The sequence below is a fragment of the Merops nubicus genome, unplaced genomic scaffold (assembly GCF_000691845.1).
Source record: "Merops nubicus isolate BGI_N331 unplaced genomic scaffold, ASM69184v1 scaffold8285, whole genome shotgun sequence".
Taxonomy (NCBI): Eukaryota; Metazoa; Chordata; class Aves; order Coraciiformes; family Meropidae; genus Merops; species Merops nubicus.
Genome location: NW_008608914.1, coordinates 53,635 through 77,381, shown reverse-complemented (window position 1 = coordinate 77,381; position 23,747 = coordinate 53,635). Strand labels below are relative to the sequence as shown.

Genomic DNA, 23,747 nt, shown 5'->3' with positions numbered 1-23,747 from the left:
GAGTGACAATGTACTTTCCATGGGACTCTTCCTCTTAATGATCTTTTTTCAATTTGGTGTCAACTGTGCACATACAGATTCTGTTTCCCTTCATTTGCAACCTCCCTTTTCAGACTACCACACTGAGCTTTTATAACACTAGTCTGACTCCTCTCCTGTTATTTTCCTGTCCCAGCCTGAATCTCTCCCATTCATCTTGTCACAGTTTCTTGGTTTCTCATGTCTTTCTTATGCCACAGAGCCACTTAATTGTATAGTCTTGTATAGAGAAAGGAAAAGCAATCACGTAGGTTTGCAATTCTTTGCCTCTTCCTAGCGTTATCCTTACAAAGTATACATGATTGGACTTGATGATCCTGAGAGCCTTTTCCAATCTAAACAGTTCTATGATTTTGTGATTCTATGTTTGTGACCGTGCACACGCTCACGTCTACATGCATATTTCTGTGCATGGCATTAAACTGAATCAAATAACAAAGAAATCACTCAAAACTGGATCAAATTCCTCCATTCAATTTATATTTGGACAATAGAGAATTACAAAATAATGAATGATGCATTAGCAGAGTATTGCTATCTGCTTTTCATAAATGCTTTTCAAAATGCTTCTGAGCAACTCAAGCATTTTTCTCCTGCTTCGAGTTATTTAGTTCTCTATATAGTTTTTTAGGAAGGCCGCTTCCCAAAGTGTTATATGTGGCACTCAGATAGCAAAGTCCATAAATCTAAAAGCTTACATTCTGAAAAGTATTGAAATACACTTCAGAACATGATTTTTTAGACTCCTTCCTCCCTTCCTGCAGAATGAGGCCAGGGGAAAGGATGAAAAGAGAAGGTGAAAGAGGTGTATGCCACCAGAGAATACGGAACTTACAACTTATTAACTGCAATTGCTTTTTATAGAGAAATAAACTAAATAGCTCTATCAGTTATTCTTGCTCTTGCACCTTATGAAGTGCACCTTCTGACACCTTCTTATGACGCTTCAAGAAGTGTCAGCTACCTTCTTTTTCTTCAGAAATATAGGCCTGGAAAGGCTTACCTGGATACTGAACTGACCCTCCACAGTCTCAGGCAATTAAGATACACTTATTAAGTCCAGAAGTTTCTCAGAGATCATTAACTCTGGGTGTACCTGAGCTCCACACATCTAGGAGTCACATAAAGTATGCCAGCACCATACAAAAAAATGTGTGTAGTAAAAAAAAAAAAAAAAAAAAAGAATCAAAGCCCACACAACACAAGTATCTCAGCAATATCAAGGGTATTGCCAACTTCCTTGTTCCCCAGAGCAGCAGGAGATTTGTTAATAGAAGTGTCCTGATGTGTGTAGAAATCAGCAACAGATGGGCTGACCACCTCACCTCAAACTGCCAGCTAGTTTTCCTGTGTATTTGCCAGTTTTCTTTAAAGACACTCAACTCATCTTCCACATCACTGTGAAATTAAGCCAACTGAAGATTTGTGATAGCATGTGTACAGGGAATATGTTCTCCTTGGAAGTCTTGACATTTCTGTTCAGCCAACTCCCTTCTCTGTACTTCTTAAAGAGAAGGCTCATTTTCTGTTAGTCCTGCTAAACATGGCACTCACCAAACCTGAATTACTTGTTGCACTTGAACTGCCCATCACTCTTACGGTGAAACCCACAGATCCTCCACAACCAGCAAGACTAAGACGCAGAAAAGCAGACAGCTTCTCTTGCTAATTTCTGAGTGCTTCATAGATGTAACCTACCCTGCCAAAACCAGATGTGCAGTTTCACTTTCATAACCAGAGTAGCTCAACCTCTCATTTTAACCTCCGTTTAAATTCATGTGAGCAACTCAGAAATAAATCTACATTCATATATTGACCTCCTATGCACTTGCTGAATGAAAAGCACTCTAAAAAAACAATTTCACCTGTACAGCTACGAATGGTGTTCCATAATATTCTTGTGAAATGGACATGATAGTGACTTTTAAAATGGCTAAAAGTCTAGAAAAGTGAAGAGTTAAGAGAAAATTAGCAAAGCTGCTCAGAAATAAATAGTTCCAGTTTTCTACTCATATTTCTATAATAGATAGGGTACAAATTTCAAATGTACTTTAGTATGTTAGAAACCTAGTCTCCATTAGAGATAAAAGCTCTTTTAAGTGTTATGGAAAACCTCAACTGTTTGGAGAAAAAAAAAAAAAAACAACTGCATTTTTCCCAACCTGACTGATAATAGTTTGGCTCCTTCTAAAGTTAAATATATTTCACTTCTTCAGTTTATTAGTTATTGCTAACTAGTATACACCATTTTTATATGGCTACACTGCTCACTAAAGTAAAAAAGAAAAAAAAAATATATATGGAGCTGCACCAGCAGGCCAAGCATTACATAAAAGAAGAAATTGTAATTATTTTCCTGATTTTTTCATGAAATTAGGATTACTAAAAGCATTCCACGTACTATCATAATTACCAGTAATAACAAACTAATGCATTCCTGCAATTTTCAGTCCATTACTTGTAGATTTGTCATTTGTGATTTCTATCTCACAAAAAGAAGTTAAGCATTTTTATACTTAAAGCAAGAATTTATCAACACAAACATAGCAATTACTGAATCTCCTATAAGCCAAAGGTAAAGAATGGTATTTCCTTTAGGTGAGGTCTGAAAGTTATTTAGTGACCTCCACCATTCATAGTGACTACTATGCATATTAGCTGAAAGAGAAATTTTGTATTTTACCAACTACTTTCATGGAGGCTACAATGCTGTGTCTACAAAATACACAAATAAGCAAATAAAATCCCCTTATACTCCTCAAAATCCAAACACCTCTTATTTCTTACTGAGCAGTCTAAAAGCCACGTAAAATGCAATACATCTTTCACTACATTTGGAGGAGCAAAAAATGTTCTGTTCATGTAAAGTGGCAAGTAAACATAGGATGCATTCCTAACTACATGAGTTACTCAGGTCATAAAAAAGTGTGCCAGACAGCACTAGTGACACAGGGTCTTACCCCACATCTCTGACATTCATGTAAACCTCAACATTGCTCCTATTCCAGCTAATACAACTGAATTAGCCTAAGAGAAGCTATCAGCTTTAGTACTGAAAAGGGACTGCCAAGCTTTCTTTGAGCAACAGAACATAGGAAAGAAAGAGGCTCATACTTGAGCCTTGTCTCATCAAAGAAAAAAAAGAAAAGGCAACAAAAAAACCCTGAACCCCAAAACACACAGTGCAATATTCTCAGACTGCTGTTAACTAGCACACAAAGGAGCCTTTTAAATACGTTAGAACAACCCATACTTTTTCTTCAATATAATCACTGACCCTGTAGTCGCTAGCTACTAGCATATTATAAAATGCAAAACTTTCAGAAGTACAGAAATTTTCTTGTTTCTTATGACAATCTAGATATGGATATAGCACAAAAAAACACCCAGAAGTTGTAAAGCCCTAGTTTAGCAGATGTGACCTAAACAACTACACAAGTAAAATCACTAGCATGATGAAAAACAAGGATGGTAATTTAGTTCTAGTGCCTGAGAGCCACTTGCATATTAACATATCATAGCCAATAAGAGGCACAATCTCTTGCTGTAAAGGTAAACCAGTTAATAACTCTGAAAGTTTAGAAGACATTTTAAAAAGCCCAAAACTTTTTAATGTACAGGAGCTTAAACTCAAACTTCTTTACAAAGGTTTAGCTCTGCTAATTGAAAGAGAAATGCATATTGAATACTTCAGCATGTAGAAGGCCAAAGACACAGATGTAGGACTGTTTCAGTAAAAATAAAGGCTCCAAAGCCAGAATGCTAATAACTCTTCCAGGATTCAAAGGCTCTTCCAAGTATATAGGCTACTGCCCTTCAAGTACTTGAGTATCACAGTTACAAGGTACTTAAAAGAATTTTTACCATCAGATCATCTGGATGACAGGGTTTTTTACATTAAATGAATGATAAAATACGAATCCAAGCATGAAACTTCATTAAACCTTGATGAACATCTGAGATCTGGACTAAGTTGAGACTAAGCCACATCTCTTACAACAAAATTATATATCTGGATGCTCACAGATGTCACAATGTCCTGCTCTCATTTAATTTTCTATGCTTTACTCAAGCCCGTTTATTGATAATTAGCTACTGTCCTCTTAGTACAGCTAAATGGGAAAGAAGGGAAATAAGGACAGGCAGGTTCCAAGTGAAATCATTAAACCAATAATAAACTGAAATAGAAAACCAGTCTCAGTGAAGAGATCACAGAGGAAGAGGGATCTTAGAAGGAGAGTCTCCCTTCCAGTGAGCCACAGAAAGGGCCTTTTTTTTCTTAACACCTGGAAAAACAGATTACGACACTGTTTCTCACAGCACTCTGCTGAGGAAACTGGCTGCTCACACCTTGGATGAGCGTCCTCTTCACTAGGTAAAACACTGGCTGGCCAGGCCAGAAGAGTTGTGACTGGAGTTAAATCCAGTTGGTAGCCAGTCACAAGTGGTGTTCCCTAGGGCTCAGTATTGGGACCTACTCTCTTAAATATCTTTACCAATTATCCGGACAAGGGGATCAGAGGCACTCTCAGCAATTCTGCATATGACACCAAGTTGGGCATGAGAGGGTAGGTTTGAGGGTAGAAAGTCTCTGTGGAGGGACCTGGATAGATGGGCCAAGGCCAATAGTACGAGGTTCAATAAGGCAAAGGGCTGGGTCCTGCACTCAGGTCACAACAATACCATGCAGTGCTACAGGCTTGGCAATGAGTGTCTGGAAAGCTGTCTAGTGGAAAAGGACGTGGGGGTGCTCGTTGACAGCCAGCTGATTATAAGCCAGCAGTGTGCCCAGGCAGCCACGAAGGCCAACAGCATCTGCACTTATATCAGAAGCAGTGTGGCCAGTGAAACTAGGGAACAGATTATGTCCCTATACTCAGCACTGGTGAGGCTGCACCTCGAATCCTGTGTCCAGTTTTGGGCCCCACACTACAAGAAGGACACTGAGGTGCTGGAGTGTGCCCAAAGAGGGGCAACAAAGTTAGTGAAGGTCCTAGAGAACAAGTCCTGTGAGGAGCAGCTGAGGGAGCTGGAGTTATTTAGCCTGAAGATAAGGAGGCTCAGGGTAGACTTTATTGTTTCTCTACAACTGCCTGAAAGGAGGTTGCAGTGAGGTGGGTGTTGCTATCTTCTCCCAAGCAGCAAGTGATAGGACAAGAGAAACTAGCCTCAAGTTGAGCTGGAGAGGTTTAGATTGGAAATGAGGAAAATTTCTTTAAAGAAAGGTTATCAAGGAGTGAAACGGGCTGCCTAGGGAAGTGGTGGAATCACCATCCCTGGAGGTATTTAAAAGACCTGTAGATGTGATGCTTAGGAACATGGCTTAGTAGTGGACTTGGCAGTGCTGGATTAAATGGTTGGAGTTGATCTTAAAGGTCTCCTCCAACCTAAATAATTCTATGATTCTATGTTTTCTGGTTTGATTCAAGTTGCAGACAAATATGGGCCAGCCACAGACCAGAGATTTTAAGAGAAGGGGTGGGGGCAGTGTTACCTATTTACTTGAATACCAAAATGGTCAAGTTTAATAACATGATTAACAAATTTGGTACCAGATAATTGCTCTGTATTTATCTTGGCATAACAAAAATAAAATTATTTTCCATCTACCCTCAAATCTTCTTTCTTACATACTTGGAATTTATGTAGCATTTTTGTAAGCATTAAATAACTGCATTCTGTAGAGCTACATCTGTTAAGCAAGATTCCACTAACAGGAGGCAACTTATTTAAGGATTTAATTAGCCAAACTCCTCCCTTTACCCAGGCTGTCCCTCAAAATAACCTATCACATATGCATATAACCCTACCACAGATGAACTATTTTTAGTATATTTAAGAATTTTTATTATTTTTTGTAAATTTAAGCATATAGGACTATGTTACCGAAACAAGAAAAACAGTATTCTGAACACAAACTTTTATTCATATTACTTTTTCCCTGAAACTGTCTTTTAATTATCATTAAAGAGCCAAACCAGAAATTATAGTGAAAAAATACTGGAAATGTTGTGTTTAAAATAATTTTAAACATTACTTCATAAAAAATATATAGCAAGTAATTATTCTTAACTCAGTACATTATGTCACAATGAATGGGTCAGTCAGAATTATCCATATAAACCACAGAAAGTCAAAGAAGTTGAGTGTATCCTCATAACATAAAACCAAAATAGAGCAAAGACAAAAAATAATTTAGGTGATCTATTGTGCAAGAAAGCAAGCCTTTCAGAAACAAACAGATGTCTACCTGTTGGAGGTCCAATGTAATGGTCACATAATGATATTCAATTCCATTCTGGATACTAGGGCTTTGCCACCAAGTGTTCTTGCCATCAATTGCATTTGTTATCGGATGCCGTTCTGTAACAACAGCAGATATACATCAATATATGTCAAAATAATTGGAATGTTCAAATGGCTTTAGAGATAAAACAGATTTTAAAACAATTACAGAACTAATGAGGCAGTACTTTAAAATAAAACCAGGACATTAATTTTTCTTTTACTCTTTTACATGACCGTACAATCATACTTGTTATTACTAGAATACTCATCTACTGTTATTTAATTTTGGTTAGGATCACAGGAAGGTGAGTCAGAACATCTAAAAGCACTTGGAGGCTCTCCTGAGTACAGAGAACGTAGGCATCTAAATCAAGAGAACACTTCTTGCCATCTCCCAAGGTTTCAAGTACTATGAAGTAATTACATGTTGCAACAGAAACAACAAATCGGGAACCTGAAATATGGTGTGCAAGGAAACCAGAGATTAAAGTAATACTGGTACTTGCATTTCCAAGACATTTCTAAGTACACATGGATATAATTCAGGAAATAATTCAGAAATCATTACAGAGGAAATGATTCAGAAAACATTACAGAATATATTTCTCAACTGGAAAATTGTCTGACTCACCTACATGCATATAAAGAAGGTTTGCTTGGTTACAATACATATCAAAGCCCAAGATGCATTACTTTTCACATCTACACTTACTATGTTGCAGCATCCCAAATGAATCCCAAGTAATAGGGATAAAAATTTATTTACAGAATTCAATTCTTCCTAGATTTCAAGATCTTCTAAATTATTGGCATTTGCTTATACAATATTTTCATGTTATTTAGGCTGAGAAAAATTGGACTTAACACTTCCCATCAATTTATGTTTCTCTCCTCTACAAAACAGAGAATAAGATAGCCCTAATTTTAAAAGATAACAAGCATCTATATTTTCAAGACCCAAATTGCCTAGAGCAACCTTGTACATTATGGAGAAAATAGCTCAAAGGAGATTCAAATACAGCAGAGTTCTACTACGCAAGTTCCATCTCAAATACTTTCACAAGAAATCCTATCTGTCTCATAAATGACGGTTTTCTAAACTGACAGGTTTTCTTGATTTAAAACTGGAATATGCTTCATTAATACCTAGTCCTGGAATTACAAATAATTAATTAATTAACTGATTAATTTATTTTTAATTTTAGTTATTACTTAAATTAAACAGCCAGATTGATAGCCTTTGTGTCTCTGGTTTTATATGAGATCAACCACCTGTGGAGGACAGCAGTCCTAGCTCACTAAGGAAAGACAGCATGTCTGGACATATTTAAAGACAGTTTAAATGCTTTGTGAGACTGAGGTAAGGTACAAGCCTTCAAAATGGAAAATGTCAAAAATTTCATTTAAATATCAGATTTTTCAGTGGCAGTAGCGGGCACCAACACTTGCAAGTTAGAACACTGGTGCTACAAGTGATTTTTTTAGTAGCTTTACTTTTATATTGAGGAGAAAAGCAAAACACACCCATGATTTAGATGTTGTCAGTTCCCACAGCTCTGATAATTTTCACAAAGCTTGGCTTTAAATGAGTGCTAGCAAAAAAATGACCTGTAAATCAACCTCATAGCTCCTCCACGATTGTGACAAAAGCTGTCTAATTGAAAAATTTTATATAAGTCTCTTCAGGTTGAATGGATATAAAGGTAAATCATGACAGAGAGTTGGGAGATGAATCAACAATTAACTGTAATAACCATTATGAAAGTTTAATTGTCATTAATTTGAAAAGCCTGATTAACTGCTGGCACATTTTGCCTATTTAAAAGTTAAGGGAAAATAATATTAAAAAAAGGACTGGATTGCAAATGCAGTTCAAGGACCAATCTCCCTGATGGATGGCAAGGAGAGAACTTAAGAGCAAGCCCATCAAACTGTGCTCTTTAATTTGGACTCACATGTGATTAACCAGGGAATTTGTGTTCATTTCCTACCACAATAATTAAAGGGAGGCACTCCAGACTCACACATTCCAGGGGAATCATTTAAAGTCTGGTTACATTACATGGTTCTCCTATTAATGAGCCATCTCTGTTTAAATAAGGCACTTCCTTCTGCCAAATGAACATTTAAAAACCCTATAATGAGATGTGGCTGGCAACAGAAGACCAGACATTATGAAGCTGGGCAGAGTCAAGTTTTTAAGAGGGCAGGAGTGAGGGGAAATGTAGATATAAATAATTCAGATGGGGTTTATTTATATATACACATATGTATGTTTATGTGTATGCACATACATCAGTGTACACTATCTGATGTCATAGGCAGGACATGGGAACAAAGCAATCCAGCTCTGTTTTACATTTGGTTTCTGAATTAAACATAATATAGAAAAAAACTTGTATGATGTGCAGGCATCTCTAGATACCCTTCTATAAAGAAGGAAAATAATTGATTGCACAGTGCTTCTGTCAGAGTGGTTTAAAAACGCTTTGAAGTCTTTTCTGAAACACACTACTATAGAATAATGTATCTGAATGCTTATATTGCTACAAAATCATATGACCTCTCCTCAGAAGGCAGTATTTACTAAAATTAAAGATATTGAAACTTGGAAAACTATCTTGGGAAAAAAATAGATTGGAACTGTGTTCAGACAACTTAAGTCTATACCGGAGCAATTGAAATTAGCTTGGCAAATACAAGACGGGGAGCAAATGGATAGATAGCCTTTTAGTAGGAAAGCACCTGGGGATTATAATGGAAAACTAGCTAATCGTGTCCCACCATTAAGAAGGGAAAATATTTAAGTAAAGCTCGTAAACAGGAATATATTCTTTTCGTTCTGAGGCAAACCTCCATCTCTATGCAGTGCTAGTAAAAGTTCAGGTGAATTTTAGTAAAGATGAAAACCTCTAGAAAGAATTCAGAGTTCTAGAGAATACAACCTGTGAGGGAAATGAAAGAAAAGACATGGTTTAGTGTAGAAAGCAAATAGAGCAACACCATCGACCCTCAATCAAGTAAATACTTTTGTAAAGAAAAAGGGAATAAACCAATCCTTTTCTTTACTGAAGTTGGTAAAAAGGTAACATGAATTTCTGCAAGGAAGATGGAGATAAGCTATTCAAACACAACTTGAAAATGAGTAAAATAGCTCCAAGGAGAATGTCCCTGGAAGGAAGTTCCAAGGAGAAGCTAAATAAGCTTCTGTCTGGAAAGCTACAGACATAGATAGCTCACCTTCACATTTAATCCATCTGCTAGCTCTAGACATCTGTTTTGTTGGTTTGTTGGTTGGTTTTGTGTGTTGTTTGTTTTTTTTTTTTTTTTCCCCTCTGCTTTTAAGCACATGCTTAAATGTGCTTTTTCATAATGTGTAAATATAGCTGAACTAGGTTTTTGAGGGAAACAACTGGAAAAAAAGAGAAACTGTCTTCATGCTTATGTGGATGTTTCTACTGATTTTTTATCTATTCAAGTAAAAGCTGCCCTAGGTAGCTCTAAACCCTCTACTATTTATAGTGCCAATATACTCAGAAAAATCTAGCAATGTTAACGCTATTCATGTCTTTGACTGCAAGGTCACATGAAATTAAACTCATATGACTAGGACATTTTCTTAGTTCTAATCTTCTCAACTATTAGAAATATACATCTCTGAAGTAGATGATAAATTTATACTTAAAAACTGATTTTGCTTCTGCGTAGTCTTTAAGAAAGAAGTGTTAGCAAAGATCAATTTCCTTATAAAAAATTAAGCAATTAAACCAAGCAGTGCTCCATTATTTTATCTTCTTTTTGCTAGCTCATTGAAACTCAATTAACATCAAATGAAGACAAAAAATATCCTAGAACACAGTCAAATAAAACTAGAGTTAGCCCTAAATTGAAATTTCAGATGTTGCTTAGTGTGGTGGGTTGACCCTGCCTGGACACCACGTGCCCACCAAAGCTGCTCTATTGCTCCACTCCCTCAGCTGCACAGGGAAAGGAAAATATAACAGCAGGCTCATGGGTCAAGATAAGGACAGGGAGAGATCACTCAACAATTACTGTCATTGGCAAAACAGACTCAAGTTGAGGAAATTAATTTAGTTTACTAGCAATCAAATCAGGGTAGGGTAATGAGAAATAAAAATTAAATCTTAAACCACCTTGCCCCCACCCTTCTTCCATGGCTCAGCTCTGCTCCTGATTTCTCTCCTCCCCCACAGCAATGCAGGGGGATGGGGAATGAGAGTTGTGGTCAGTCCATCAACATGTTGTTTCTGTTTCTCCCTTTCTTCCACGAGGTCACAGCCTTCTTCAGGCTCAACCACCTGCTCCAGCATTGGGTCTTCCCCATGCTTCAGGTGGGGATCTGCTCCATCGTCAACCTCCATAGGCTGCAGGAGCACTGCCTGCCTCACCATGGTCTTCACCACAGGCTGCAGGGGAATCTGTGCTTTGGCACCTGGAGCACCTCCTCCCCCTCCTTCACTGACCTTGGTGTCAGCAGAGTTGTTCCTCTCTTTGGCCGCAATTGGTGTTGTGCAGAGCTTTTTTTCCCCTCCTTCTTAAAAACGTTATCAAAAAAGGCACTACCACTGTCATTGATGGGCTCGGCCTTGGCCAGCAGTGGGTTTATCTTGCAGCCAGCTGGCATTGGCTCTACCAGACAAAGAGGAAGCTTCTAGCAGCTTCTCACAGAAGCCATCCCTGTAGCCCCCCTTCTAGCAAAACCTTGCCATGCAAACCAAATACACTTAGACTGGTCAAACCAAATACACTTAGACTGGTCAAACCAAATACACTTAGATTGGTCAAAAGGTTCAAATTCAGCATGTATATATCAAGAGAACCCAACAACAGCTGTAGATATTTAATTTTCCTAAAGCTGAATTCAGGTGCTCAACTTTAAGAATCTGAATTAGAAAGTTCTGTTACAGGAGTATACGTAACAGATACAGATTTTAAAATGCCAGTGAAAGAGATGGATAACCTAATTTAAAAGGCAGATATTTCATAGTAAATCAGGCCAGTGACCTACAGCTTTGTTTACCAAGTATCTACAACCTTTGGAAAAGAATATTTTGAAAGGGACAAAATTAAAGTGGCACACGTACGATGTGAAAGCCTGCTCCTTTGATCACAAATACGGCACTGAGGATTCCTTGCAGGTTGTCCAGGTACATGCTCAACAAGTTTGCAGTACATCTCCCGGCCCTTTTCTCCACAGGTAGCATTGGTTGTGATGAGAGCATTAGTAGCCAGGTTCAGCACTGCAGGAAACAACCCTGCAAACAAAATAAAATAAAATCATAAACAAAAGCAACAGAGGCAAAAGCAAGGTGAGTTTAGCAGAATAATCATAAATGAGGATAACATCTGTTACAACAGTAAAGCAAAAGGCTTAGTTTTCAACAACTCTGCAAATAACCAAGAACAGAAAAGTACCAACAGCTTTGAGTCCAGAATTTAGATATCAGAATAAAGCCATTATATTGACAGTTTCCTCCTCATTGCCTTCTAAAATTCAAATTGGTACTGTCTGGTGGTATCCTGAGTAACAACAGCATGCCAAAGGAGAACGTGAAGTATGGAAAGATTCAAAGCATCATAAATTATTTTTCATCATATTCAAACCTTTTGCTCCTACCCAACTGGACATTGAATCATTGTATGCGAATTACCTATGAAATCTCTTTATTGTTCCTCTTTTCTATACATCTCCATGGGAAAGCTTTTCCTTCACAGACTGCATCACTTGTATTACACTATACTACTGTTCTGCTTAAGACCTCAGTCACCCTTGTCATCGCAGGAGCTGAGCAATTCATGCAGCAACATGAACAGCATCTGTGGTTTGCCTTTCCTCAGGAAGAGGATAATATATACAACCGTATATCTTTTACAGCAGTACTGTTGTTACATTTTTCAGGTGCACATGCTGAGTGATGTATTATAATTCTTACTTCACACAGCACTTAAGCACATGTCTGAGTGCTCTGCTGAACTGAGTTCTATGTCACAGTAAGCTATAAAGACTATAAACCATATGAAGAATAATCATTAAGGTGGGTTACTCTCCTTCCCACTAAATACTGATCAAAACCTTTGAGCTGTGATAAAATTGAGCCATGAAGACAAAGTGATATGATATGCTGAATGTATGCATTAGCCCCTCACACTACATCTATCAGTTTTGCATGGCATAGTTTTCCATGGCTGCAGCATAAACCAAAATAACAACCAAAATACATCTGAGGTATGGCTTGAGATCTTCTTCGTATTTATTTGATGACTATTTCCACTAGCCCTGAACTCACTCTTTGTAATTCATTCAGCTTCTAGCTCTGTTGTATTATAATCTTAAAATAATGCCTTATTCAAAACTGAATCTGCGATTATTGTACACTGTTAAAGCTCCCTTTATAATGACTTTCCTTTTCCTCCTCTGCAGATGGACAACACTATTCAACTGACTCTTTTCCTGCCTTTAACTACTTTAACTCTAGTTTCCTGCCTTGTCTCTGCAATTAACCTGTATGCCATTCAATTACCAAGCTTGGGTGGTGACAGTACAGCTGTCCTCTGACATTGCAAGCTAGTGACTCTCATGCTCACTTTAAAAACCATGTTACTTACTGTTTGAGTAAGGCAACCTGTAACTAATGTATAGTCAATCAATAGCTGAGATTTTACTGATCGTGCAGCTTGCTGCTGTACAGTTTACAGCTCACTTTGATCACATTTTAAAATTGAAATAGTTGTTCTAATATTTGTATTCAAAGCATACAGTGATATTTGCTCCCTTCTACAATGGGGGCATGTAGTAAAAATCTGTGTAAGCATTAGCAAAGGAGAGGAATTAATAGCTGTGGAACTTCCTATGTTGACTTACAGCCTCATTATTCTCTTTTTAGGCTGTACAAAGTTAATAGTGTAAAACTCAGTAATCATTTAGGCTTAACACAGGGTCTGGCATTTGGTTCTGAGAGAAGTATTTTATTCCCTCAGAAGTGAACCTCGTAAAAAGGACAGAATGATCACACACACAAGGAATTTTAATAACTTAAAAATTGCAATTAACAACCACATATCTGAGCTTTTTAAAAGAATCTTTCTTTATGAGGAGCAGGGAATTGGATTCAATGATCCTTATGGGTCCCTTCCAACTCGAGATATTCTATGATTCTATGATATTGCTTTGTATAGGCCAAAATAAGGCTTCACTTTTAAAGAACATTTGATGTGCGAGCCTGATGGAATGAAGCAATACTGTTTGTACTGCTTTCAGAAAATAATGTATATTATACTTCCACAACATAGATTCTAGCAAAACAGAAGATGAAAGCATTGTCTTGCACCCTTTTGTTAAGCTCTTCAAATAAGAAATGAAAATGTGAACGTGCATGATGCTAATATATACTGTTTACCCTTTCTAATATTCCCATCTATCCAACCATAAATCCCCAGGAAAAAGGCAAAAGAGCTCAAGACACTACCATACTTTTTTTTTACTTTTTTTTTTTTTTTTTAACTTTACTTTCCATTACGATACTTGTACAGAGGAAATGTTTTTAAATTGGTGTGCTGTTTTTGTGCATCTTAAAATCGAATTTCTCACTAAATTATAAAGCTTGTTTAGTTATAAATCCCACCTTGAATTGTATGGGCATCCTGCTATGAAATACTTCCAAGAAGGTGGTCTGCTATAATTACAGACAGCTCCTCTTTTTTTATTGCCAAATATCTTCAGTAATCATTTGCGCCAGTGCAAAGACTGGGTAAAATGCCTCTGAGTCAGAAACACATTATATCTATTTTTTGTAGTTCAACTGCAACCAGAGAAATTCTACTCCCTTCAACTGTCTTCTGCTGACCACTTGCTCAACACAGAATGATATTATCATTAACAGGCAGACCAGCAGCCAAATTCTTCCCTCTGCTACCACATCACACACCAGAGATCCAAAATGCCAGACAACCAGAGGGAGGAACAAGTCACTGCACTCACCCAACACAGTGGACATGAAGAAGGGAGCAAGCCAGGAAAGCAGCCAAGCCATGGGAGATGGAAGTAGTCAGGCCATGATCCCAGTTACATAGCAAGGATTCAGAGACAGCTTCATGTTCTGGTCCTGCCATCCCGGGAACTCCACTTGCCATGAAAAATCAGGGAGCCCTTCCCACAGCCAGAATCCCCACACAGCACATGTATGTACAACACATGTATGAACAGACCTCCCAACCCCCCTGCAAGCAGTGTCAGCTCTTACAGAGGTGGCTTTTTGCCCCACCTCCACATTAATGCTGAAGGCAGGGGCACCCAGTGGTGATCTAATCAGTTCCCACACATGGCATACCAGGCCCTGGGTGAAAACCAGTCAGGAGGGTCTTTCTGGCCTGGTTGTGGACATCATCCATATGTCAACCCTCATTCAGGATAGGAGGTTTAACTCCAGCACTTCAAACTTCCAGCTACATCAATCTTTTCTTTGTATCACTGGTAAAAACTAGATTAGCATTCATTTCTACCAGTAAAAAAAAATTAAAATTCTAGTAATGGCACAGAGGAAATATGTAGAAAAGCGTGGCTTGTAATTAGGCAATGGTTTTAGTAGCTTGGGTACAATTTCTGCTTTTCAACAGACTTCTGTTGCATGAAGAGAAGAACACAGTCTCAGATTCTCACCTATGAAATGAGCATGGTTATCTTTCTGTTTTGCACTTCTTTTTTAAGTATGGAACATATTCCCTGGAGTTTTTAGAGCGTGTAAGCCTGATAAACAGTTCACTTAGTATTGGCAGGTGATTAAGTTCTAAAAAGAAAATAAATTTTTTTGAAGTGATGTACTGGCAAGGGTAAGCAAGAAAGCTGCTCAGCTCTCTACAGAATTTGTGATTATGTGTTTACTACATATTGTCAACACAAACCATTTTAGAAAAAAAAACAAAACTAAACAAAAAAAGCAGCTAATTAGTAGAAATGGATAATCTTTCCTACAAATGCTGATGTACTCGTGTTTTATACTGTCACTGTTAGAGTTAATAGGGTGTACAACACAAGTGCTAACTACATTATCAACTTTTTAAATGGTTCCTGGACCAAAACAGATCTCAATATCTCTCTTAAAGACAAAAATTGTGGATGCTTGGGATCAGTGGTTTTTTAGAGGCCTCAAAAGTCATCCCTCATCAATACTGAAGTTCTTTGTAGACACTGGCAAACATATAGGTATATGTGATTCACCGAGTTCAACATATTTAGATGAAGAAGCAAATTTTGACAAAATTCAGCAAAGGCCATTAAAGGAACTGAGCTATCATGACACATGAGGGAATAACTTCTCATGAGACAAGAACAAAAAAAAAGGAAAATGGGGAGCAATACTGGAAAACCACAGCAACCTTTGCTGAGTCCTGTTTTGTTCAACAGTTGCGTAAGTAACTCAGAAAGATGATAAGAAGTAAGGTGTTTATTGATGCTAGAAATAAATCAAAATAAGGACAGACCACAAAGAGTAGTAGAAAAATGACAGTATGATGTGTCTATTCAATAAAATGGAAGATGAAATCAATGAACTGAAATTAATACACAGCAGGTAAATATGATATCCTATGCACTAGCTCTTATCACCTTTGAAAGAGTCATTATGGATATTTCAATGAAAATATTAGCCTAAGCAATAGAAACAAAATGTCATTACATTACCACATAAATCCATCTATAATAATTGATTTCAGTATTTACTGTATGATATTCCTTATGCCTCATCTTCAAAAGGACATAGCAGAACTAAAATAGATAAAGTGTGACAAGATCACAGCTGTGGATCAGCTTCTGAATACGGACATTAATAGCTTATGAGTTTTCAACTCAAAAGAACTGATTGTGAGATGTATGAAATGATGTAAATGTATATAAAATTGTATACAGGTTTAGTAAGCGACCATTTGAAAGCAAACATAGTAAGTTTAGCTACCCTTCTACCACAAATTTGCAGTGCTGGGTCAAGTTATTATACAGAAGTTTTCTCAAGTAATTGGATTATTTTGTCTGTTTATAAATGGAACTGCTTTTCAATATGATGGAAATTAAATTCTAGAATCCTTGAATAAAATCTATAATAAAATATTTTCATTCCAAAAGCAGTAATGAATTAAAACCCAATTAGATTAATACACAGAACAAGGTTTCATGTAAGGTTGTTAAACATGAACGGCTTGGTGTTCAATTGTCAGTTCAGAATATTCCTAAATCACGAGCTGTTGCAGGGTTTTACCCAGGCAGGTATCACTGTGCTTCTTCTCTTCTTTCACATTTTTCCTCAATATTGCCTCTAATACATACCTGTAGTTGTTTTTTTACTAAGGCTGGTAGCACATATATAGCCCAACATCAAGGTGCACCCAAAATGGAACAGAAACTATAACCTTAATTTGGTGTGGCATTGCTGAGGAAACCACAATTTATTTTTTTTTAACAGTATTAATTTTTTTCCACCAGCCATTGTCCTCTATACTACTTGCCATCATTACCCTGCATCCACAGATGTTTCATTTGTTTGAACTTGATGATGTTAGAGGTCTCTTCCAACCAAAATGGTTCTATGATTCTATGATTAATGGCTACTTATCCTACAGATCCTCAGAACATTCTCTGAGATTGGTTATTTCCTTGCAGTTTTCTGCAAAGCAGTATTACCTAATTCATTTTTTTACGTTTCCCTAATCTCATTGCATAAAGGAAAATAACAGCTCAGCCTCAGATGTTTTATTTTATGTACTTTTCACATTTCCTCACCAACCTCCAGCTCAAATAAGCTCAATGAGTACCAATGGAATAAACCCCATTTTGTCATGCCCTATTACCTGCTTTGCTACCGAACTGACAGATTTTCCACATACTTTAATACAATAGTTGAGATCAGCGGAAGCATATGAGCTACACAAGTAGCAGGTACAAGACTTTTTCATAAAGCAATCTCATTCTCACTCTCCTCCCAAACAGTGCTAGCTGACTGATCTTCAGAGCACACTGCAAGACCCAGCTGATTGTGCTAGCTGAGAGAAGATGGAGGGATTCTAGTGGAAAATCAAAGATATTAACTGTATCTTCAACTGCCAAGTGATTGTTGTTCATTATGAAGTGAGAATAGTCACTGGGGCAACCTACTTTTAACATATGTCAAGGAGTAGCTACAGCAAAGGCGGGGTACTGAAAATAGATATGAATGTAAACAAAATAATGACTTTGTACATTAGTGTTCCTACCATTTACCAGTTCTGACAGTTTTTCTTTCCTTCTCTTCACATAATTCATGGAGAGTTGCAAATACTTATTCAATCACATCAGCATCCTACATCTACAGAGCAACTGGTGGGATACGTCTTAATAGAAGGACATTCCAGCATTACAATGGAAGCAGAAAACATGAGGAAAGAACCAAGACCAAGATTATAACCTCTGTTAAGCTTTGCTACTGCACAGAGGAAGCAGCAGTCACCATGAATGAAAAACAAGGAACCACCAGTTAGTGCTAGTAGATGTAAGACAGCAGCAGAGATCTTTGCATGGAGATGAAGGAAGGAACTGGTTAATTCAGTAGGGGAGACTGGGAAAGAGGTGGAAAAAAAATAGGAGAAAGACCACTGCAATTAAATACTGAAAAGAAGTCTCTAACGTTTCTTCTTGACAGATGATGGTTGGCACATGAAATTTTGCATTCAGCATTATTCAACACCTAGATTGTGATTACACAGTGGTAATATCAGCACCCTATTTTACTGAGGGTAAAAGTAATATAAATAATCACAGTCCCTGCACACATAAGCAAAATGTTAGCTTAAAAAAAAAAAAAAAGAAATCACTACTCTTTTTTTTTAATAGCATTTTTAAAAAACTTCCAAAACAGAAGACAAACTTTGGTTTACCAACTCTGGGATTTCAAAGAAAGCTCTGTTAAGACCTGCATATTCTTCTCTTTTCTAAAAAGACCAATATTTGGCATTGTGTATTTCCTTCAATCTTCTCAAAATATCCCTAGTTTCTTCAAAGACACAAACAAAACAGCCTGCCTAAATATGTCTAAATTTTCAAGCCAATCTTCCTAGTCTACAGAGTACTTTGAAATGTTCATGCAGTCAAGGAGAGCTGTTTGCCACTGAATTTGTACTAAAAAGACAAAAGAGAATATGTCAATTTCAGATGTTCCTAAGAAGTGTCTGTGGAAAAAGAGAGACTCATCTGCTGCAGCGCAGAGCTGTGCTAGGCTGCGGGAACACAGTGGGGAGAAAAAACTGGGACAAAACAAAACAAAATGTTGCAGCACAGAATAGCTTCCAGCTGTGCACCGCAGGGAATAACTTAATGCACTCTATCCACAATGTAGATGAAGAGTTTTATACAACTAGAAAATAAGCCCAATTTGAAGAAAAAGCTGTCCAGACAAAACAGAGCAGGCGGACTGAGAAAAAAAAAAAAATTGACGCCAAGCCCATTTGTCCAGAAGAAAACAAAATTGGAAAACAAATGCTTCAGTCCTTGTTTATGTCAGTTGCCCTAAATCACTATGCATTATGTTTGGTAGTTACCCTTTTTTCCTTCCAAAGGAAGTCAAAATGTAGTTTTTCGATGTTTGCTGGTAGAGGTGGCTCACTTCTACTTTCAGGTGATTTTCTCTCTTCATACTGCGTAATGTTACATACATCCTCCTGCATATTTAACTTCAACACAAAGGACATACTATAAAAACCTAACCTGAGGAAGCACGATAGCAAAGCTAACTATAAGCCTTACAAACAGCCACATCTGAAAAAGGGTATATTGATTACCTAGTAATATTACCTTGCCTCTCCACAGCTTACAGCATTCAAAATCTGTAGAGACTTTGTTGACTTTAATAGCAAAATAATCGGTATTACAGGTTGGGAGACTGAGTGAAAAAAACTGCTATTGGCTTACCCCAGTACTATATTAGATAAAACATATAAGCATTCTCCTAGCTCTCTAATGAATTTCCTTTTTCATAGAGCTGTCACAGAAAGTGGTTTTGCTAAAGCACAATAGGAAAAGCATAGGTAAAGATGAAATCCTGTCTCCTTGACATCCATGGCAGAACTCCCACTGAATCAAAAACCCAAAGCATGAATATTTAACAGACAACTCATTTTCAAAGGTATTTATATGCCCAGTCTGAGTCAGGCATCCACTGATTTTTCAAATATATGTCTGTATTCTGGCACAACTTTCAAAGTGCAAAATCCTACTTGTACAAACACTTTATCTGTAGAAAGAGTGCACTATGCGTGAAGAAGCAAGCACCACGTTTTAGTTATTTCCTTTTATTTGTTAGCCACATGACCTTCATTAAAACCTTTGCAGTGCTGTAGTATTATCCTGGCCAGCCAAGGAGGCCTAAAAAGTAAAAGGACCTCTGGGAGATGACATTGATCAACTGCAAACAGGAATTCTCCCAAATACTGTATCTTCTGTTCTTAGAGAGCACACATTCATTTGCAACTTTCCCCAAGTGCACAATATAGCTAAAAACATCCATTTTTGCTAAGTGCCCATGTCTGAACACCACCATCTCCATACTCAGAAGACACCGTAGGTTTGCTTCCCCCAACTCATGCACTTTCAGTTGTGAAGAGAGGGTGAGAGAGAGACCTGTATGATTTTTCTATCCCAGTTCTGTACAACTGAAGGAGGAAAAAAAAAAAAAAATTATGAGACTGAATAAAAATAGAAAAAGAAAAAAAAGAAAAAAAAGAAAGAAAAAACAAACAAACAAACAAAAAAAAAAAAAAAAAAAAAAAAGAAAAAAAAAAAAAAAAAAAAAAAAAAAAAAAAAAAAAAAAAAAAAAAAAAAAAAAAAAAAAAAAAAAAAAAAAAAAAAAAAAAACACCAAACCAGATTTTATCAAAGGTAGAATAGGGGCTGGGAAAGTTGCAGCCTCCAGATACAGTTTTCTGCTGACTTTGGTTCTGACAAAGCTACTGTTCTATGAAACAAACCTGATATACATTGTCTTGGACACTAAAGAATATCAAGTGTATTACTATTTTTGTAATAAGTTCAAAATGAATGTCCATTGAAACCACACTGCAGAGGCAGAATTAGTTATTATGCCCTTGAGCCTCCAACACTGTCAACTTAAACACAAAGACTGAGATGTTTGTTGTGTTCTTTCACAAGAGGCAACAAAAGACATGTTATGGATGGAGACTAATAAAAGCCATCTGTCTATTCATCATCACCTACACTGATAAAACAATTGAAACTGAATTTGACATTATGAAACCAAAGAGCAAACAGAAAAACTGATCTTACGATATGTAAAAGATTCTGTGCACCTTCTTTTACCCTGAGGATTCAGATGAAAATAGTTTGAAGTATGTTTCTTTCAACTGATAAGCTTGAATAACGATTAAGTTACATTGTAATTCTTTGAACTGATTTATTTCTTGCTATTCTACTGAAATGCTTTATAAACACATACTGATAAGGATTCTAAAAGTTTTAACGTTCTGTTAAAATATGAGACCACTGATTAGCAATTTCCATGCAGAATTCTTAACCTCATTTTCAGAGAATTAAAGAATCATTGAGGCACGAAGAGACCGTTTATCTAGCCAAAACCCCTGTTCAGGTAGAGTTACTAGAGCAGGAATTTTCAGCATCTCTAAGGATGCAGACTCTACAGCCTCTCTGGGCACATATTGCAATGTTTTTTTCACCCTCACACTAAAAAAAAAAAAATTGTTTTCTTATGTTTAAAATTAATTTCCTGCATAGTGTTTTGTGCCCATTGCATCTTATCCTGTCATTGGGTACCACTGATAAGTTTGGCTATATCCTCTGTATCCTCTGACACACAAATAGGTACATACGTTGATAAAATCTCCCTCATACTTCTCTTCACAAGGCTAAGCAATCCCATCCCTCTTAGCCTCTACTTGTTGGACAAATGCTCCAAGTCCTTAATGATCTTCCCAGCCATTTCCTGGAATTGCTCCATGTCCACGTCTCACTTGTACTGAGGAGCCCAGAAGTGGACACCTATGTCCAGGTATGCTCTCATAACTGCTGAGTAGACTGGCATTACCTCAGCAACCTGCTGGTGACACTAACTAATGCAGCCCATTTGCCTTTTTTTGCCACATTGCTGGTTCATGCTCAATTTGTTGACTGCCAGGACACCCAGGTCCTTCTCTGAAAATCTGTATTCCAGCCATTTGGACCCAGTCTGTATTGGTGCATGGAGCTGTTTCTCCACAGGTGAGGGACACTGCGCTTCCTTTTCTTGAACTTCATGATGCTTTCATTAGTCCATTTCTCCAGCCTGCCAAGGTCCCTCTGGATGGTCCTCCAGCACATCAGCCACTCTGTCAAATTTTGCATTGCCTACAAACCTGCCAAGCATGCACTCTGCTGTATCATCCAGGTCATTAAAGAAGATGTTATACAGTATTGGCCCCAGTATTGACCCCTGGGATACATCACTAGTGATCTGCCTCTCAGACTAGTTAGTGATTGTCTGGGTGTATCCATTCAGTTTTCAATCTACCTTTCTGTCCACTTAGCTAACCCATATTTAATCAGCTTTTCTATGAGGATGTTATGGAGACAACATCAAAACCCTTAATAAAGCCAAGATAAACGTCATCCACTCTTCTCCCCTCATACACCAAGCCAGTCACCTTATTGTAGAAGGCTATCAGGTTGTCTAAGCACAATTTCCCCTCCAGAAATCCATGCTCATCTTAAAATCAACATTGAGCTACATATAGCATTTACATTTACTATTTTACATGTATGTGTTAAACCCAAGCTACATAATACCCCATTAAAATGGGAAATACGTTAGTCTCCTCAGAGAGTACTGTGAGGCCTTACAGCTTTGATCTGTTCAGTTTCAATGCACGTAAAGCACAATTAGCAAGATCAAGGCCTTCGTTGATTACAGTATTGAAGGCAGAAGGCAAAACATATTTTTCACAACTCAGATACCAAACTTCCCACAGAACAAGTTATCTCTGTTTCCATACAGTCAGTATTCTGAGGCATGAAGTAGTTGAGTAACTGAGAAGTATTAAAAAAAAAAAAAGCAAGCTTAATAAGCTGCAAAATTAAAATGCATCTTTGTGTAGTAATACAGCTTGATGTTTCCTATGCACTGAGTCAAGAAACTCTTCAATTACATTTAGATCACGAAATAATATTTTGAACATACCGTCAATTTTACTGTAACCTTTTGTTCTGGTACATTGAAATAGTTGCATGCTACATACATTTATTCACCACAGACTGATATAAAAGGGCTACTAAATACATATAAGTGCTGTAACAGTGTATTTATATATTGTATATATATGTAAGATATACAAATATACTAGTGCATCTGTATCTTTAGTCACAGTACTATGAGGGCCTAAAATTCTGTTTCATGAAGAGAATAGAATATCTGTATCTTTTTAATATATATCCGGTGAGAAAGACTATTTAAATAATATTTATTTTCTCTATGAGAAAAATTGTCCCATAATTTCCCTCTCTTATATTTATTTTGTCCCCTAATTTGAACTGTGACTGAATGGAAAGATCAAATGAGGTCTGAGCAGATGGCTGTGACATCAAACCACTGACAGTGTATCATGGTTTAGAATTAGAGATAAAATGGGCAACCTGGTGTACAGTTTCTGCTTGTAGCTGCCAAAGACATCTGGCTTAGAATATAAGCCAGCTTGAACATCCCTACACATATTTACTTTATCATTCATGAATCTGAAATTATATCAGTATCTCAATACTTCTCCAGTAAAGCTGTGCCTGTCTCTGTTAGTGGAAACCCTCCTTTTTTTCTTTATAAAAGTGGACTTGGAGCTGTCACAGATGTCATGTCTTTAAAATCCATTAAAATCAATTGGAACTGCATACAGATGGATCTCTGCATGATGTTTTAAAAATGCATAGGATGACACATCAAGGTAAGGAATCCTTCAGGTCTTCCAATAGGATTCTAATGAGCTTCAGTGGTACTACCTTCACTAGTATGACATTTAATTGCATTATTAAAGGTTTTAGCAACGGACTCACAGCTGCAGAACAAACTTTTTCAGAAATATGAAGCAAATATACATTTCTTGGGTTTTCTTTTGGCTGGCCTCACTATTCTGAAATGTAGGAAAAGGAAAAAAAAAAAAGTTTAGGTATCGACATTTGTGTGTAACAGCAGCTTTTTCTGCACCTTTTTCTGGTTAACAGAAGTTAGTTTCAGTCACTCTAAATGACAGAGACCTCAGTTTGTGAAGACCTTAACTTTTATACCTCCTAATTCTACATAAACTGTCCACTGAAGCACACAATTCCAGATTATATGAGAATTTTCAAAACAGTTCTGACAGGATATATTTGCAGTGTAAGGTCTTTG

The 23,747-nt window shown here is 37.1% G+C and overlaps 1 protein-coding gene across 1 annotated transcript in view; it reads right to left on the bottom strand.

Annotated features, from left to right (window-relative positions):
• Positions 1–11,603, bottom strand: part of LOC103773058 (laminin subunit alpha-2-like) — a gene marked incomplete at both ends in the record, with an annotated part of 24,983 nt that extends 13,380 nt beyond the window's left edge. The window contains 2 exons of the mRNA XM_008940412.1: positions 6,290–6,402; positions 11,433–11,603. Coding sequence (XP_008938660.1) covers positions 6,290–6,402; positions 11,433–11,603 — 284 coding nt within the window. The remainder of the gene's footprint in view (positions 1–6,289; positions 6,403–11,432) is intronic.
• Between the last annotated feature and the right edge of the window lie 12,144 nt (positions 11,604–23,747).